Source organism: Excalfactoria chinensis, chromosome 3 (genome assembly GCF_039878825.1).
Source record: "Excalfactoria chinensis isolate bCotChi1 chromosome 3, bCotChi1.hap2, whole genome shotgun sequence".
NCBI classification, from domain to species: Eukaryota; Metazoa; Chordata; class Aves; order Galliformes; family Phasianidae; genus Excalfactoria; species Excalfactoria chinensis.
In genome coordinates, this window is record NC_092827.1 from 1,959,901 (window position 1) to 1,977,277 (window position 17,377).

At 38.7% G+C, this 17,377-nt stretch overlaps 1 protein-coding gene across 1 annotated transcript; it reads right to left on the minus strand.

Annotated features, from left to right (window-relative positions):
- Positions 1-1,837: 1,837 nt before the first annotated feature.
- Positions 1,838-9,239, minus strand: LOC140250192 (cysteine-rich venom protein-like). The gene is made up of 8 exons (XM_072332724.1): positions 9,180-9,239; positions 8,766-8,816; positions 7,026-7,145; positions 6,487-6,574; positions 5,029-5,174; positions 3,955-4,049; positions 3,013-3,101; positions 1,838-1,965 (listed from the first exon to the last, which is right to left on the minus strand). The coding sequence occupies exons 1-8, from the start codon at positions 9,237-9,239 to the stop codon at positions 1,838-1,840; spliced, it is 777 nt and encodes a 258-aa protein (XP_072188825.1).
- Positions 9,240-17,377: the final 8,138 nt, after the last annotated feature.

The following is a 17,377-nucleotide window of genomic DNA, read 5'->3' on the forward strand; positions in this document are numbered from 1 at the left end:
GATTTACTCCTTGAATATCTAAAATATGTTTATTGACCTTTTGTTCCCTGGGTCATCACACGTGGAATTTGCGAGGAGTGATTTCTGCCTTACTGCCCTACTTTTGTTTCCTATTGTGAGCAACCGAGAAATCATTTACTGTTCTACGGATTACGATGGAAGTAAATAGATTTCTATACACATTACAGAATGTAAATTGCCTTTTGTTGGAGTGGGGTGTAGCTGGTCTACCCATTTCCATGATTGCACCCTGGATTAGCTAATGCATTGTCAGCACTCTTTTGTGGATCTCTGCTAACAACCTGAGAGTGCAGGTAGTCATGTACAGGGTTCACATGCATATCCCAGCATGGCTTAATTTCCTGGTAGAGGGGTGCCCAGGCAAGAAAGAGGTCAGAAGTGGTGGGGATGAATGAGAAAAGAGAACAACACACACAAGAAAAAGGCTGAACAACAAAACAATGAGCCCTTTGAATTGTGAAACCAGGTTTCTAAGTGTAAGCTAACCATTCGGTGCTAGCAGGAATGTCACTGAAATTAATGAGTCAGAAACGGATACTGAAATTGGCAGTGCAGTAATGAGTAAGAAATATGTGCTGAAATTATTACTATGAAGTCTTTGGGAATTGAAATACAAATTGTGAAAGCAGATTCCTTACTAAGAGAGCACTGGAAGGAGAAACAACTGTAAGGTAAAACTAAAATAACACGTCCTCTTGCTGGCCGCACAGCAGAACATTTGCTTCTTAGAGGTGAAAGAAGTGAGTACTGCCTGTTATTGGTGCTGGTGACTGTTCTCTCTGAAAGAGATTCTGAAGGAAAGCTGTTTGCCTGACGGCTGCTTTTGCTGAGGAAATCTCCCTCCTCACCTGATTTGTTTCTGCTGATGTTGCTAAAGAATCAGACTCCTCAACACGGCGTGTTCATCAAGTCAGAAAGTTGGCGGAAGAGATTTTTTTCATGATAACAAGAAAGAATAAAAACTAAAATGAATCGATGAGGAAGGAATGAACACTGGTGGCTGAAATGCTAAATGTGGTCATTCAAACAAACACAGAAAAAAAAATTGGAACCGTAACTGTATGTTTTCAAAAGCTAAATTTCCAAACACAAAATCCATTCTCCTGGGAAATAAATTTGTTGTGAATTAAGTCATTTTCTCGGGCTATATATCTACGTATGTATCTTAGCAGAGAGCAGATTTAGTTGTCTGCATTTATACTAAGTGTAATCGTACCATAAGGACAATCATTAATTTAGAAGAATGACACCTTTTTTTTTCTTTCCTAATGAATAGATGCAACTGAGGATTTTACGGTTGAATATAGGTCAGCAAAAGACACAGATTATAACACAGAGCAGTACTACAGTGCGACTAGAAATCCTCTGCTCTCCTAAGTTTTATTTTTATTTTTGAGAATTACATTCTTTTACATTTACCTTCTTGTCCAATTAACAGTACCATGGTTTGCAAAGTTTGTCAGGTTAAGATTAGTTACATTACTATGCTAAGAACATATGAAACATATGGAACTTTCTGGAACAGATATTTAATTAGTTAGACGTTAAACTCCTTAGACAACAGTTTGGGAAAAGAAAGGTGTGAGAAGCTGATCACTGTATATGTCCAATACCCAAATGCCAAATTTCACTTAATACCTCCACTACGCTTCCACAGCATTATGTGAATAAATACAAGCACTGACATTCAGATCTTCCTTATGAGTATCACTGGACAGAGTTCAGTCTTTGGGCATACATGGGAAAGGTAGGGTAGACTCTGTTTTTGTGAAAGAGATTACTAAAGGAGATGGATGTCTGTGAAGGGAAGAGTTGATCATATTATTTTATTCTGGCATCTGCAGGCGGCAGGGCAGTTTGTCTTGACGAAGTTATGGTCGCATCCATAACTCTTTGCCATTTCAGGACAGTTGGCGTAAACATCATGAAACTCGCAAGGATTGGCTGAAAATGCATTAATATACAAAATTAATCATAAATTGGAAATGGGAAACTAGAATACTTCCTTTCAGAATACTTCTTTTCATTGGTATTTTTGTACCCTGCGGTTTTTCCTCTCTGTTGCCATTTATTCCACAACCGAATCCCATTTTTTTTTGACCAGGATATATACAGTATTCCTGCTTCCTAGAAAGTTTGTCACTGAACTTTCAAGGCATTCTGGAACTTTATCATAGAATCATAGAATCCTTAAAGCTGGAATGGACCTCTGTAGGCCGCCTGGTCAATTTCCTTTTTACTTGCTGATATCTCTTCAAGCATGTTGCTATTGCTACCTGATTTACCACTGTTTTAAGGGGGAGGAAACAAAAAGAATCCCCTTCCTTCTCTGGTTTCATTGATTCAAAGATGAGAACATTTTCCTCTGGTTAAGGAAAATCAGATAGACAACAACAGGAAACGTGGAGCTCAGATTTCTGTGCTACCATTAGTATAAATGTATCTCTGATCTCATTGCAGTCAATGAATCCTCATTCACTCGATCTTATACATAAGAGTTTCCCTATGGAGACCCAGGCATTGTCATCTTTAACGGAGGTATCTAGGTTGTATGAATATCTTCATCTACGCTTGTGAGTCCAAGAAACTGGATGTCCTTGCATCCCGTAACATTAACTAATGTCTTGCATTAGTCTACCCCTCTCACAGACCCTTCTTTGGGTTCACACCTCAGGTTGTCCTACTTTGGCAAAGCATCTGACGCGGTGAATCATAGAATCATAGAATGGTTTGGGTTTGAAGGGACATTTAAGATCATCTAATTCCAACCCTGCTATAGGCAGGGACAGTTCCCTCTAGAAGTTTGGGACTACAATCGTTCTTCTATAAAACAACTGATAAATAATAATTATATAGCAATCTAAACAGCATGAGTGTCATAAGCTCTCTTTTGGGCTGTTTGATCACATCAGTTTAAAACTTTCCACTGGGATAAACTAACATATTTTTTACAGTTCTACCTTGGCCACAATTAAAGCACTTAAAACTTACTGCATAATCCATTGTCACAAGCATCAGGGCAGTCACCACAGGGTTGTCCTTCTTTGTAGGGTCTTTCAATTGAACCCATTATATTCCCTCTGAAACATAAACATTACCAATACAAACGATAAATTCACTATAATGTATCTGAGATTAACATACAATTATATAGATATATTACAATTATATAGATATACTATATAGATATATAAATATATTTTAAGGTATGAACAGTCAGTCATAACTATAGATCAAACAATTTTTGTGTATTAAAATGTGAATGTGAATATTAATTTTTGTCAAAGTTTGTGAAACTTTACTCTGCCTTAAAGCCCCCATCGGTGTTTTTGGTGTCACTGATAGTATATATATATTTATTTGCCTTCGTGAACTGAGATCTCAAGTAGAATGAGGAAATCATTTCTTTGTGATTTGTTATCATAAGAACTGGGGACTAGGGGCAAATAAAATTCAATCAGAAAACTGTTCTGTGCATTACATGTTTTATGCTTTTGGTTGTTTGAGAATTCTTCTGACCCGTATGTTTCATAGAATCATAGAATGGTCTGGGTTGAGAAGGTTCATCTAGTTTCAATGCCCTGAAATGTGTGGGTTCACCAACCAGCAGCCCAGGCTGCTCAGAGCCACATCCAGCCTGGCCTTGAATGCCTGCAGGGATGGGGCATCCACAGCCTCCTTGGGCAACCTGTTCAGTGCGTCACCACCCTCTGGGGGAAAAACTTCCTCCTCAAATCCAACCTAAACCTCCCCTGTCTCAGTTTCAAACCATTCCCCCTTGTCCTATCACTATCCAACTACATTTCTATGCATATTCTTAATGCACTCATTAGACCTGTTCCTCAGCTGTGAGTGAAGCACTGTGTTACAGATTTCACCATCTCCTGACTTATTCTGATGATGTGAAGTTCCAGTAGCAGAATCAATACGTACGCAGGGCAGTAATGGCACACATAGAAATACTTGAATGTCCTTTCAGGACAATGGGCGACTGCACATCCAAGTTGGTAAGAACTGTGCCAAGCTAACTGCAAATGGAAGAAGAAAAATAGTGAGAGAATGGAAAACAAGCATATTTGAAAATCATTAGAGTAAATAATGCATTAAAGAAACAGCTACAACTACGTTAAGTCAATTTATTTATTAAAATTTATTAAAATACTTGTTCCATCTTTCTGGAAAAGTATGTTTTCCTGCTCTCATCCTTGAATCACAGATCATCTGGGCCTAATAATAAGCATTAATTACATGTTTTTAAAAACTTCTAAATTAAACAGTCTTAATAAACCAAATTTTCATCTAAGAAAAAGTGTTAAGGAAGTTAATTGAACCGTGGTATAAAATTTTGCACCCTGTGCTACATGCACATGAACAGAGGTCACCATAAACCTGTGGACAGACTACTCAGTGCCTGACATCAGGGCGGATCATTCTCAACCACTGCTTCAGGATTGAGGGACTGCTGGGATGACTACAACTCTTGTATTACTCTTCTCCTCCAAGAGAGCCGCCAGGCAATTGGAACACACTGCTCAGGGAGGTGGTAAATTCACCATCCCTGGAGGTGCTCAAGAAACATACAGATGTTGTACTGAGGGACATGGTTTAGTGGGAAATATTGGTGGTAGGTGGATGGTTGAACATCTTAGCTGTCTTTTCCAACCTTGGTTATTCTGTGATTCTCACTCCTTTGGCAAATGTATTCCAGCTTCACCCAATGAACTCGCATTAGTACTGAACTGGATTTGGTGTTAATTTGCACCTTTCTTAAACTAAAACATAAATTCTCTTGCCTAGTGTACTTCCTTATTAAAAAAAGAAATACACTTCACCTCTTATTCTATTTTAAATTCAGTTACTGTGGAAATTTTCATGTTTGTTTATTGGTATAACTCTCATGTCTCCAATGTACTTGCTGCCTTTAAAGATAATGAGAGCATAAATGCTTCTTGGCTGACATACGGATATTTACTTCTTTAAAATGGAATACAAAGAAGCTGCTTCTACCTGAGTGTAATGGCCAATCATAGCACTTGCACTTGTTGCTCCAGTTCCGTATTTGAAATCCTTCTCCTCATCAAACCAAGCCTGAATGGAATTTGACCACGAGGAAGGGGCAGTTGACATGTAAAGATTTTCTCCACATGGTATATCTGAAAAGAGGAAAGTACTGAGAAATACAGAAAACACAGATGTGTAAGAGGCAGTCTAAGCTGCTATAATTTTCCTGGCAGCTCTTATCCCCATTGAGATGGCACAGATTTTTTTCTGGTGCCATGACACCAACTTTAACCAATGATAATGTCACTTGACCAGTTTGCAGCATGGCCAACCTGTTTGGCTGGTATTTCAGTTGGTGACAGACTTCTATATATCTGCAGATACATCTGTACACATGCGCCACAGATAGATGATTGTCATTTTGATATTTGGAAGGTGCATAGCAACCTGGGTCAATATTCAATTCACAGCCCCATAAAACTACTGCAATCCCAATAATTCAACATTTCTGGCATACAGAAAGTTGTCTACAGTGTTGCATGATTTTCCCTATTGGTTTTGTTGTTTCTTTTTTCAAGTTTGGTGCCCTGATCAACATTCCTGCATGTGCATCAGTTCTCATTTGAGGTTCACCTCAGTGAGAACCAATGGATTCTATTTTTTTAGACAGAAAGAAAGGGAACTGCACATCAGTCCACATCATATATAGATAGAAATCAGCAACAAACATCTCACTGGGCACTCATCATAGCTATTGCTAACATAGTATAGTTGTAACACCAATCTCCAGTGAATGAAGTATTTATTTAAGCATCCCAAATATTTATAGGTAAAAGTATGTTGTCAGGGAATTTAAAAGCTATGGGTCTTGTCTCATTCAGCCACACCACTGTTGGGTTTTGGACCTTCACCCTTTGCTCCTTGCATCTCACATACTTACATCCAGACCACAGCAGTAAAAAAGATCAACCTTTTCTTATTTTTGTGTGTGTTTTGAGTATATTTTCTCACTACCTTTCTTTTTTTTTTTTTTTTCCCTTTGAAGAAAATTGATACAATTAAGATGAGAACCGGATGGAATTTTTCTCACTTACTAGACAGATTTACATCTAGAAGTCTCCTTTGTCCCATGTGCCAATAAAAACACTACATACAAATGACATCTCAGATACTTAGTCAAGTGATTTTAAAGATAAATTACAACAAAATCAAAGCTGAAAACCTCATAGATAGTACAGTGCTTTCAATCATCTGAAATTATTTGTACAGAAACCACTGTTTGAGGAATGGGATTAGTGAGAAAAGTACGAGCAATAATTTTTCTAACATTTCCTTTCTTTTCAGAAGTGGAGAATTTCACATCAATTTGATAATTGGATGAATTAGTGATAGCAGATCATAAAATTTCCTTTCACACAGTCTTTGTTATGAACTTCTTAGGTAAGATTCCTTGCTTCAACTTACCAATTGCCCTCTGGTTTGGAGGGCTGTGCTTTAAAGAACATTGATTTGCCCAGTTCTGAGCATTAACTGCAGCCCGAGGACTCCATTCCTAGAGGAAAGTAGAAAGAATGAAAGAAGAGATTATTAATTATCCAGACATTAATCACAGACTGAGACCTCCTGGATGAACCAAACTTGGAAATTATACACAACCCCTTTTTGATGAGGGGATTTTGATCAAAATTATTGTGAACCCAGGCAATGCCTAGAAACTGTGAAGGTCATCTAAGAGTATATCAGGAAGGAATGAATAATGTTGTGGCCCCTTTTCCTTTTATTTTTCCACCCCCCACCCCCCCTACGGAAACAACAACAACAACAAAAAGGCATTTTTCCATCTACACAACTTTACGTTCCTACAGTAGAGGCTGTGCCAGGACCTCAGGAGAAGTTTGGAGGGTGTATTTGTGGTTAAATAAAACCAAATGAACCATCATGCATTTCTGATCTCTCAGAGGGTCCACTGCTTACTGCAGATAGATTTACAACACACAGCTTACCATTCTCAACATGTTACTGGCAGGTGGGCTGACTCGTCTCCTGAGGGCATTGTGTTTGTCAACAATCAACTTTTGTTGATCAGTTCTGTTGGTCGACAGAGCAAGGGAAGCTTCAGGTGTCTAAATCAAAAGGCAAAGTTGTTTATTTACTTATTTATAATGTGAATGTCATTAATGCTGGATACCATCTAGGAAATATTGAAGTACCAAAGGAGTGATGGCAGTGAAGGAGATTATCCTTGTGATGGAGTAGGTACTGTGACATGCTTTGTCTCCTGGTTAGTGGTAATAAAAATACCACGTTGCTCCTGGAAGCTATCTGCCAGTCCTCCATGGACAGCTGGAATGTCCTGGAAGACTTCTTGTGTCCCTGAACTCTTAAATTTTTCATAGAATGGCCTGGGTTGAAAAGGACCACAACAACAATCTTGTTCCAACCCCCTGCTGTGTGCAGGGTCACCAACCAGCAGCCCAGGCTGCCCAGGGCCACATCCAGCCTGGCCTTGAATGCCTCTAGTGTTGGGACATCCACAACCTCACTGGGCAAGTTTAGACACCAAAATCAAATCTAGTTCACTGATATTCTGATTTCTTTTATGATATTTTGGAGAAACCAGGTCTGAAAACCAGACAAATGCATGAACAGGACTATGATGTTTTCCTCCTCTTCAGCATTTTATTTGAGCCTGTTGGTGTTCAGCTGAATGAACCTGTTGTTTGACTACAGGGTCAACCACCCACCTCCATCAGAAGACCCCACTGCACCAAAAACAGTCAGTCATTATTATTCATTTCACAGATTTTCTCTCACTCCTGCTGTAATTGGTGGCATTCTTAAAAGATCTTAATGCTTTTCTGATTAAACGAAGAACTCAGTTTCCTCACTACAAACATTCTTGGTAGTCATCTGAGGGCATCATGGAGAGAAGGAATATAAAAAATCTCATCGTATTCTCAGACTATTGTTCTCTATTATGTCTCATCATGTATTTGTTGTTACTGTTATTTCTGTCATATTGCCCTCGATTAACTCAATGAGATGATTAGTAATCAGAGCCCATACATAAGGATGTATTTCCACAATGCATTGATTAATGATGACATTTTTTAGCAGTATAAAGGCACTGCTGAAAAGTTTAACGAGACTGATTTATGTATTTATTTTCATAGATGATTATGAGCCAATCACATTGAATACAATTATTCTCTTTTAAAAGTTCTTCTAGACGTAGCACAGAGTTGCTTTAGTTCAAGAAGCATCTGGCCAACACTCTCAGACATCTGGTCTGATTTTTGGGTGGTCCTGTGTGGTGCCAGGAGCTGGACTTGGTGATAGCTACAGGTCCCTATCAGCTAGGGGTGTTCTATGATTCTATGACTCAAAACACATATTCTATTTATATTTTTCATTGTATGTCATTAAGCACCATTCAGCCACAGTATTTTGGTGATGACTTACTTATTCTTTTGTGTGATCTCAGTGATTGTGAGTCACACACACCACTTGCACTCCTTGTGTACCCAGATAAGTTTTAGTGCTTATATAGCTTTAGAGAAGCAAGATTTGAAGAAAAAAGTAATGGTTTTAGTCAAGTTGCTATAGAAGGGAAAAACAGCCAAGTCTTTAGACATGTCAGTATATTGGAAACAAACATAGAAACTTCAGACCAAATCTGTCTGATGGAAGGTGGATGCTGAGTGTGTTAGTTTGTTTAGCTGCTGGGGGGAAATCGATGGTACCTGTTGAGAGGGTGAGGCTGCGAGTAAAGGTAGAGGAACATAGCTGAGGTCCTGTGGGATGAGAAACGTAGGTCATTAGGGAACTGTAGTCTTTAAAAAGGCAGAGATTTAATGGGAAGATTGTTGGATTTGTGGAAAGTGAATGGGAGATAGTGGAGCATGAGCATGCCATTCCCACTAATCCAACTCTGAGGTAACACTGAGCATATGGATGTTTTCATGTGCCAGTGTGCAGGCCGTCTGCTGCTTGGAACATCTGTCAGACTTTGAGGATAAATGCTTTCTGCATCCCAGATATCTTAGCAGATTTTTTTCTGAGTACTATCACTGTGTATAGAAGAAACCCATATTCAGTCATACCACGAGTCCCTCAGGCCCCATCCCAATTTCCTCTATACAGAGCGTAGCTCCTACCTCTCCAGCAGATGGACACAGCACAGCTGCAAGGCACAGGAATATTGCTGGCAGAATCATCTCTGGAAAAAAAAAAAAGAAGAATGAGGATTAACTTTTTCCCCTTTATGAGGCTGTCACTATTCTGAATACGTAAGATCCCTCCCTCGTGCATTCTCTTTTCTATAAGCAGCAAGACAACAATTTCTTTGTTTCCTCCTTCTCTCCTCCTCCTATTTTTAGGAGTAATTAAATAAAATGTATTGCAATGTCGCATTTCAAAACTTCTCTGAGTCATCTTCTTTGTGTCTCATTCTTCCTGGCCAGATCCTGGTTGAATAATTTCACCTGCATTCAGGATATTCATGCTTCATTCCTGCAGGAAGAGCTCTACACATTGCCCTGCTGTGGGGAATAATGATGGATGCTGCTTTTTAACTTGTTTCCGTGCCTGTGATAACCTGCAACTTTGCTTTCTCCCCTTTGCCTGCTTAGACTGAACTGCATTGCTTGCAAGGGCATTGAACACTCGTCCAATGTGCAAATCTCTACATTCAGGTCTGGAGTCAAAACCTTTCTGAAATGATCAGCACCTCAAAGACTCACTTGTGAGCTGGGGCAGGAACTGTCTTCCTGAGGAAGAGTTGTTTCAGAAAGCTTTTATTTTTTTAAATTATTCATTAATATATATATTGCAATCTATGGACAGTGTGGGCTCACAACAGAAATGGGAACCTTCTCCAGTAATGAAGCAATCGCTTTGGTCTGACCAAGAATATTTGCTATGAAGTCAAAGACTTCATACTATCCCATTACAGTGGTCTAGAGTGTTATTAGGGTTACTTAAAACTTTTGCCTTCTGATTGCAATCATTAATAAGTAATTGCTACATTTAGCCTGTTTCTGCTTAGCTACCTTGGGCAAAGCAAGTGACTACTTATTTTGGCAGTTCTCCCAGCCTCTAACTACAAGGGAATTTAAGGGCATGTTGTTGCAGAGATGCCTTACTAGCTTAACTTCTTGGTCTTGCTGGTCTTAACTTATCCAAATGGAAAGGCCAGTTGATATTTTCATACTCAGTCAAACCTCTTTATCCTGAGGCAGCCACTTCAAGTCAAATGCAAGGTGTTCCTGCTCATGGAGAGCATGTAGGAGAGAAAACACTGCCCTTTTCTGAATGGTATGACAGGATTTGTTTACTGGGGGAAAAATATCTAGCTGATATGAGCAAAAACCAGATTGGGAAACATTCTGAGAATTAACTGCCTAAATCACAGATATTTTTTGTATTGGTTTATGGCACTGTTTAATTTTGACATAACCTAGGACTCCTTGAAGTGCATTACCATCACTGAAGTTGTCTTTTACTAACTCTTGCATCCCTTATTGCTCTGAACCTTCACAAAACTTTGCAGGATATTTGACCTGTGTGCTGAACAACAGAAGATTATAGTCCCAGTGATGTGAAGAATAATTCTTTTCACTTCTTTCCTAATGAAAAGTAAGTAGAGGTGGGGATATTTTTCCTGTACTTAAGTCACAAGCAAAAATACATATTTTTTTTAGTAAAAAAAAGTGTTAATAAGCAGATAGGAAACAATCTTTTTGCACTTCTGACATACAGATTCTTTGTTCCATTAAAAGATAACCATTCATTTAAATTTTGAGCCTATTTTACAATCAAATTGAAAAAGCTAGTTTAAATACATAGCCAAAGTATTCATTCACCGTACTATTTTCAACGAATTTAATTGCAATTAAATAGGATAAAACATGATACAATTTAAAAGACACATTTGGAATGCTTTTTAAGAACCAGTGGATGCACTGCTCCAAGATACGAGCATACTTTTGGCAGTCCCACTGATTTCAACCAAATGCTTACAGTTTGAGAGATGTAAATTTAATTGCTCTGCATTAATTTCTAGGCACTGGTCCTAAAATCAGTCTCTGCACCCCCCTCCCCTTCTCCCCTCAGTCAAACATAAATCAGGACACATGCCAAATCTTACTGACTTTCCTGAAACTCCATCTGTGTGCGGAGAGCTGACACTGAAAGAAACTGGTGTGGGTATGTTTTTTCCCATCACTTCTCTTAGTGCTCACTTCTAATATATATATATATACACAATTTCCTACGTTACTCATGTCTCTGAATTTCTATTACAAAATAATGAAAAATAATAAATTCCCCATTAATCGCTATTACTGTTTGAAAAGACCTGAAATGGACTAACGTGAGTTGCCATTTCAGTTGAAAGGCATTGCTGCACAAAATTGTACTGGGGACTGATCAGTGGATGTGAAGGAATGGCTGAAAGTTGAATTGTGGGGAGTTCAGATTGGCTTTAGTAAAACGTTCTTCATTCAGAGGGTGCTGGAAGAAAGGCCCTGGGATGGTGATCACAGCCCTAAAGCCACTGATGTCCATTAAGCATTTAAACAGCACTCTGAGAGATACAGAATAAGAATTAACTTGCCCAGCATGAAGTCAGGAGTTGGACTTTGTGACTGCTGCATGTCCCCTTCAAATGAGCATATTCTGTGATTATATGACTGTCTGACACTTTGTAGTACACAGGAGTAGTAATTCCTACAAGGGGGTATTTTCCCCACTCTAAAACTAAGCAGTGATAGCTCCATCTACTTTGTTTGTTCATCCATTTTGTCTCCTTTGTCTTTCATCTTGCATTAGACCACCAAATCCTTACTTTTCAGCGAATAAAATCCTTTTTCTGTGTCTGTCCTAAACTGTTGAAGCTTTCTGATGATTGTATTGCTTGCACTGTAATGAATGGTCAGAATTGCAGTAATTTCAGCAAACAAAATATAAATCTTACCTTTTGCTTCCAGGAAGATTGGAAGTGTCGTCTGTCCTTCTGCAGGTGGTTGTGGAAGTGGCTGGAGCTCTTCACTGGAGCATGATTTATAGCTGTTCTGTTTCCTGATAGGACCAGGTGACTCAGTGTCACAGGTATTAAAAAATTCAAATGGTGACAAGATGGAAGGGCACACATCATGTTCACGTTCATCCAAGAAGTAGTTTGGCTGTTTGCATTTTATTTCCTCCTACTTCTTGTGCTGGATGAGATGAAATACTCAGAAAGGAGTTTTGTGTGCATTGCTCCTGGCGTGTGAAATTTGAGGTCAATAGGAAGGCCAGATACAAAAGATTGCTGCTAATGATTGAAACCTCCAGTTGTAGTAATGCTTGATCTTAATCTCTGGTAATGCAAATAAATTCAGCTGCCTGCTGAGATGTCTTCAGATTGACGTTGTTGCTACCAAGAAGAAATCTTGCCCATTGGTTTTTCCATGGGAGTAAAGATATCTTGGGCCAAGTTCCAGTTCATGCTATGGCTTCTTTATATCAATCCCATAGCATAAAAAAATCAAAGAAAGAGAGAAGGATACTTCTGTAAATTATACTTTCACCCAGTATTGGATAAAGATTAACAGATTACTTTGTGCACTAACATTAAAGCACACTCTGTAGTCTGACTCGGCATTTCCTTGTACATTAGGTAAGATGAGAACAGGTAAAAATACCACCGGATCAAAAGAGTATTTGTGTGCACATTGACTGTTTCTATCCACAATCACTATGAAGAGATTACTGGACACTGCGCCTGCCATTGTAGGTGCTTATATAAAATGTTGCTAATTTTCTGCTTAAATTCTTGTTTTCCACATAATCACAAAACTTCTACACCAGTCACTTGTGAAGTTTGCCTTCAAAAAACTTTTGCTTTACATTACCTGGCATCACAGTATATTTCTGAGACCAGAAAATAGGTAGTGCTGTGATTTCATGCCTAGCAATTACACAGGAAGGAACATGCTGTCAACAAGTTCCTGGTTGACAACAAATTGGAGGGAGCAGTCAACAGGGCTGTCATTTAGAGGGACCTCAACCAACTAGAGAAGTGATCTCACAGAGATTACCCAAAAGTAAACAATTGGGAGGGACCAATTTCTAAGGACCGACACTAACAAAAAGCTACTGAGGGTTGCTATTGAGTGACAAGTTGCATATGAGTCAATAGTGTGTACTTGTGACAGTAAGGGTTAAGCATGTTCTGTGCAGCCTTAGCTGCTATGTAGGAAGAGTTCATTGATTAAACCCAACTTCTGAGCACTTCTGCATCCAGTTTGGGGCTGTTAAGTACGAGAAATACATTGGCAAATAGAAGTCTAGAAATAGGCCGTTATGTTGGCAAAGATGGATTCAGAACTTGGATGAAGTGTTGATTAAACTAATCAAGCTAACAGTGTTTTCAATATGGGTATACGATAGCAATTCAGGAGTCCTGTATAACCAAAATATTCCATGATTGTGTAATTTTATCTTATTTATACTGGAAGGGTGCCAGTGTAAGCTTATTTTAGTTGTTAACAAGCATGATCATTTAATTAATTATAGTAAGAAACTCCTAATTATTTTATGAGAAAATGAATGTTACTAGCACAATCAATTTAAAAGAATAAGGACAGGACAGAACAAGAAAGGGAAGGGAAGGGAAGGGAAGGGAAGGGAAGGGAAGGGAAGGGAAGGGAAGGGAAGGGAAGGGAAGGATAACATAGGATAGGATAGGATAGGATAGGATAGGATAGGATAGGATAGGATAGGATAGGATAGGATAGGATAGGATAGGATAGGATAGGATAAGCATAGCATAGGATAGCATAGGATAGCATAGGATAACATAGGATAGCATAGCATAGGATAGCATAGGATAGCATAGGACTGGACTGGACAGGTTAGGATAGCATAGCATAGGATAGCATAGCATAGCATAGGATGGAATGGAAGAGTTCAGAGGGACCTTCAGCAGTTTAGTCCATCTGCCTGTCCACTTCCGGATTAACTGAAAGTTAAAAACTACTTTTGAAGCCATTATCTAAATGTGTCTTAGAGACTTACAGGCATGGCGCATCAATCACCTCTGTAGGAAACCTGTCTATAAATGGTTCGGAACAACTTCCTAACCTATTGTAACTTTTCTCTGAATAGAAATTATGCCATGACACTTCATATATTCTTATACCTTATTAGCTTGACAGTCAAAAACATGCATCCATAATGATAGGCTAAGAAATTACTTCTCTTGTTCTATATGAAAGATATAAGGTCTACCAGACTCTTAACTGGCTGCCTCATTCTGTTAGAGCTAACAAAGTGATCTTGACGAGTCTTTTTTCCCAGTCTTATGTTTTTTAACCTCTTAGTTAATCTATTGGACTTTCATTATTGTACTCGATAATGTTGCCAATAGCTTTTTAATTTTATTACTGAAGTCAGAAACGTAATGGGTACCTGATTTCTACCGTATTAACGTCTTTGTGCTGATTTAGTTTTGGTATTCATGTTATGTGTAGATCACAGAACTGAAATGCCTTGTTATCCCTAATCAGAAAATTCAATATTAGGATTACTGTTACAAAAAGATCCTAGGAAAGACATGTGAATTCTTGAATGTTTAATAAAAGTTGATCTACTAACCTCTTGCCTCATTCCCCTGAAAATACCCTCTTTTCTTTTTATGCCTGGCTGGATATTTTCATTAAATTTGGGGAAATTATCTTCTCTGATGTCATTGAAACTAGTCGGGCGCAACTCTCTTGATGGCATATAGAGAAAAAATGGACGCATCCAAGATGTAAATCATTTCATCCTGTGTTACTTAGCCAAAATAGATTATACCCACAAAAACATAAAAGTGCCTGTTGTACTTCATTTTCTCTAAATAAAGCCTAGAGCAAATAACTCAGCTGTAGACTTCAATATTGCGAATGCATAAAGATCAATGAAATTAATCACATCCACTTGAAAAGCAAACTGCTTATGCACTTAGAAAACATGACTATCTAAACCTCACTTCCCTAATACATCATGTGATGTCTCTGACACTTATAAAAGGCCTGCATGATTGGCACCTCTCATATAAATACAATTTCTTAGATCACTTAAAGCTTTCGTGTAGAATTCATCTTATCACTCAAAGTCTTCTGACATTTCTCTTTTGGATTTCAACTTCCTCAGCCTCTAGTGCTGACTTTCACCTTATAGTAGGTAAATTTTCAGCATCTTCTGTTTTTGTTGCTGGGAAGTCACCAGTAAACATTTGTAGAACTATCCCTGGATCTTCTTTTTGCTTTCTTTGTTCTGATTGCTACAGTACACTTCATTGCAGTAGGGTAGCTTTAGTCTACAGATACTGTCTTAAAGATGGGTCTTTCTTCTCTCTGTTTATTATCCATATTTGTCTGCATCCCTTTTTTGTTTTGTCTGATTGCCACATACTCCCTCTAGAAGGAAGATCATTCATGTGTTCTCATTTGTACAGAATCTCCTAAAATGTTATTGCAGTTGAGAACAGAATCCCAGAAGTGATCACACTATGAACCAAAAGCACTAATAAACTATATAAAGAATCATACTTCACATTCATCTGTTCTATGAAGAGAAGATGAGAAAACTGGGACTGCTCTGCCTAGAGAGGAAACTCAGGGAGATCTTATTAATGTCTATAAATACCTGATGGGAGGGTGTAAAGAGAATGGAGCTGTTCTCCATTGATGTTCTGTGATGCCCAGTTCCAGAACTGGAGGCAATGGACACAAACTGGAGCTCAGAAAGCTCTCTCAGACCATCAGAAAGCACTTCTGTGGTGTGAGAGTGACAGAGCCCTGGCTTAGGGGCCTAAGATGTTGGGGTTTCCTCTTTGGAGATCTTTGAAAGCTTCTTAGCCATGGTGCTGGGCACCCTGCTTTGGGTGGCTCTGCTGGGGTTGGACCAGATGGACCCAGATGTCCCTTCCAGCTTCTGCCATGCTGTGATTCTGATTCTTTAGATGCCCAGATGATGCATATCTAGCATAAAATAAGTGCCTAAAGTATCTCAGTAGTCAACATAAAGGCTGTTCCCTTTTGCCATATTAGACATCTACCTTAACTAGCTTAAGTTCCAGAAGTATCACTCTGTTCCTATTAGCTACGGAGGGAGCCCGCCCTGGTCTAGATGAAGTATTGCAAAATTTCTTAGTATTTAGTAATTTTCCCGAAGCAGTGTTTCGTGGCAAACCTGTGAACTGGAGTTGTATTTCCGATGCTTACACACTTCTGTATGTGCAATACTTAATATGGGTTACAGCTGATGAAACCTTCAGTAGCTCTTAATTCAGAGTGTCTGCAAGCTGCGCTGGCATTCTGGGGCACTGTATGCACAAGATATGTAGACCTAGACCTGTTGAAACAGACTGAGAGCAGTTACAATGAATGTAGAAACCAATTTGGCTGGAGGACATGGAGGAGACACCACAGCTCTGAGAGGAGATTGTAGGAATAAACACAAAAACCTCTAAACCCCACTCTGACACCAGAATATTACTGTGTGTAAAAGACAGTCTTCAAATATCTGGTTGTTCCTGGTATTGTGCCACTTTGAGGCTCTATCAGGAATTAGCTGAGGATTCAGTGAAGGAAAAAAAATCATTGTTACCATAGATCAGGATTAATCTCCTCTAAGTTTATGAATAATAATAAGGAATAATATAGAATAGTTTGGACTGGAAGGGACATTTACGATCATTTTGTTTCAATCCTTCTGTATAGGCAGGGACACTTTCCACTAGATCAGGTTGCTTAAAGCCTTCTTTTAGGTTTATCAACCTAAAAATTGGCTTTAATCTTTAAAGATGAATGTGGCTTCACTTTTCTTCTACATAGAGGCCAAATTTGGCTGATCTGGAATCACAGAATCAACCATAGAATCATATACTACTTCCTAAGATGTGACAGAATATCTCTTGCTGATGAGAAGAGAATAAATGTTTTCCTTCTTTTCTCTGCCAGGACAGTGTGAAGGCAGTGTGGTAGAAATTAGCTAACTGTCAGTGTGAAAGTACCACAGTCCTTTCCCCCAGCAAATAAACAAGAGGAGAAAATATGATAGAAAAAAGAAGTCTCTTGGGTTGAGATAAGGACAGAATGATCACTCACCAATTACTACCACCAGAAAAACAGATTAATTACAGGGTTATGAATGTAGTTATTACCTATTGCTAATAACAGAGTAGAATAACGAGAGCTAAAAGCATACAAAAAACCACCATTCCCCCTATCCACCTTCTCCAGCTGATTGGTGCAGGGGAACAGGTAACTGGAGAACAGGGAATGGGGTCAGTCCATAATGCTTTGAATGTGCTGCTCCTCTATTG

Excerpts from the sequence above, each read along its gene's own strand:
- LOC140250192 (XM_072332724.1), bottom strand. The coding sequence starts at position 9,239 with ATGATTCTGCCAGCAATATTCCTGTGCCTTGCAGCTGTGCTGTGTCCA. Across the intron at positions 6,575-7,025 it reads CCAGTAACATGTTGAGAATG|GAATGGAGTCCTCGGGCTGC; the intron begins GTAAGCTGTGTG and ends ACTTTCCTCTAG. Across the intron at positions 5,175-6,486 it reads TCCAAACCAGAGGGCAATTG|ATATACCATGTGGAGAAAAT; the intron begins GTAAGTTGAAGC and ends TCCTCTTTTCAG.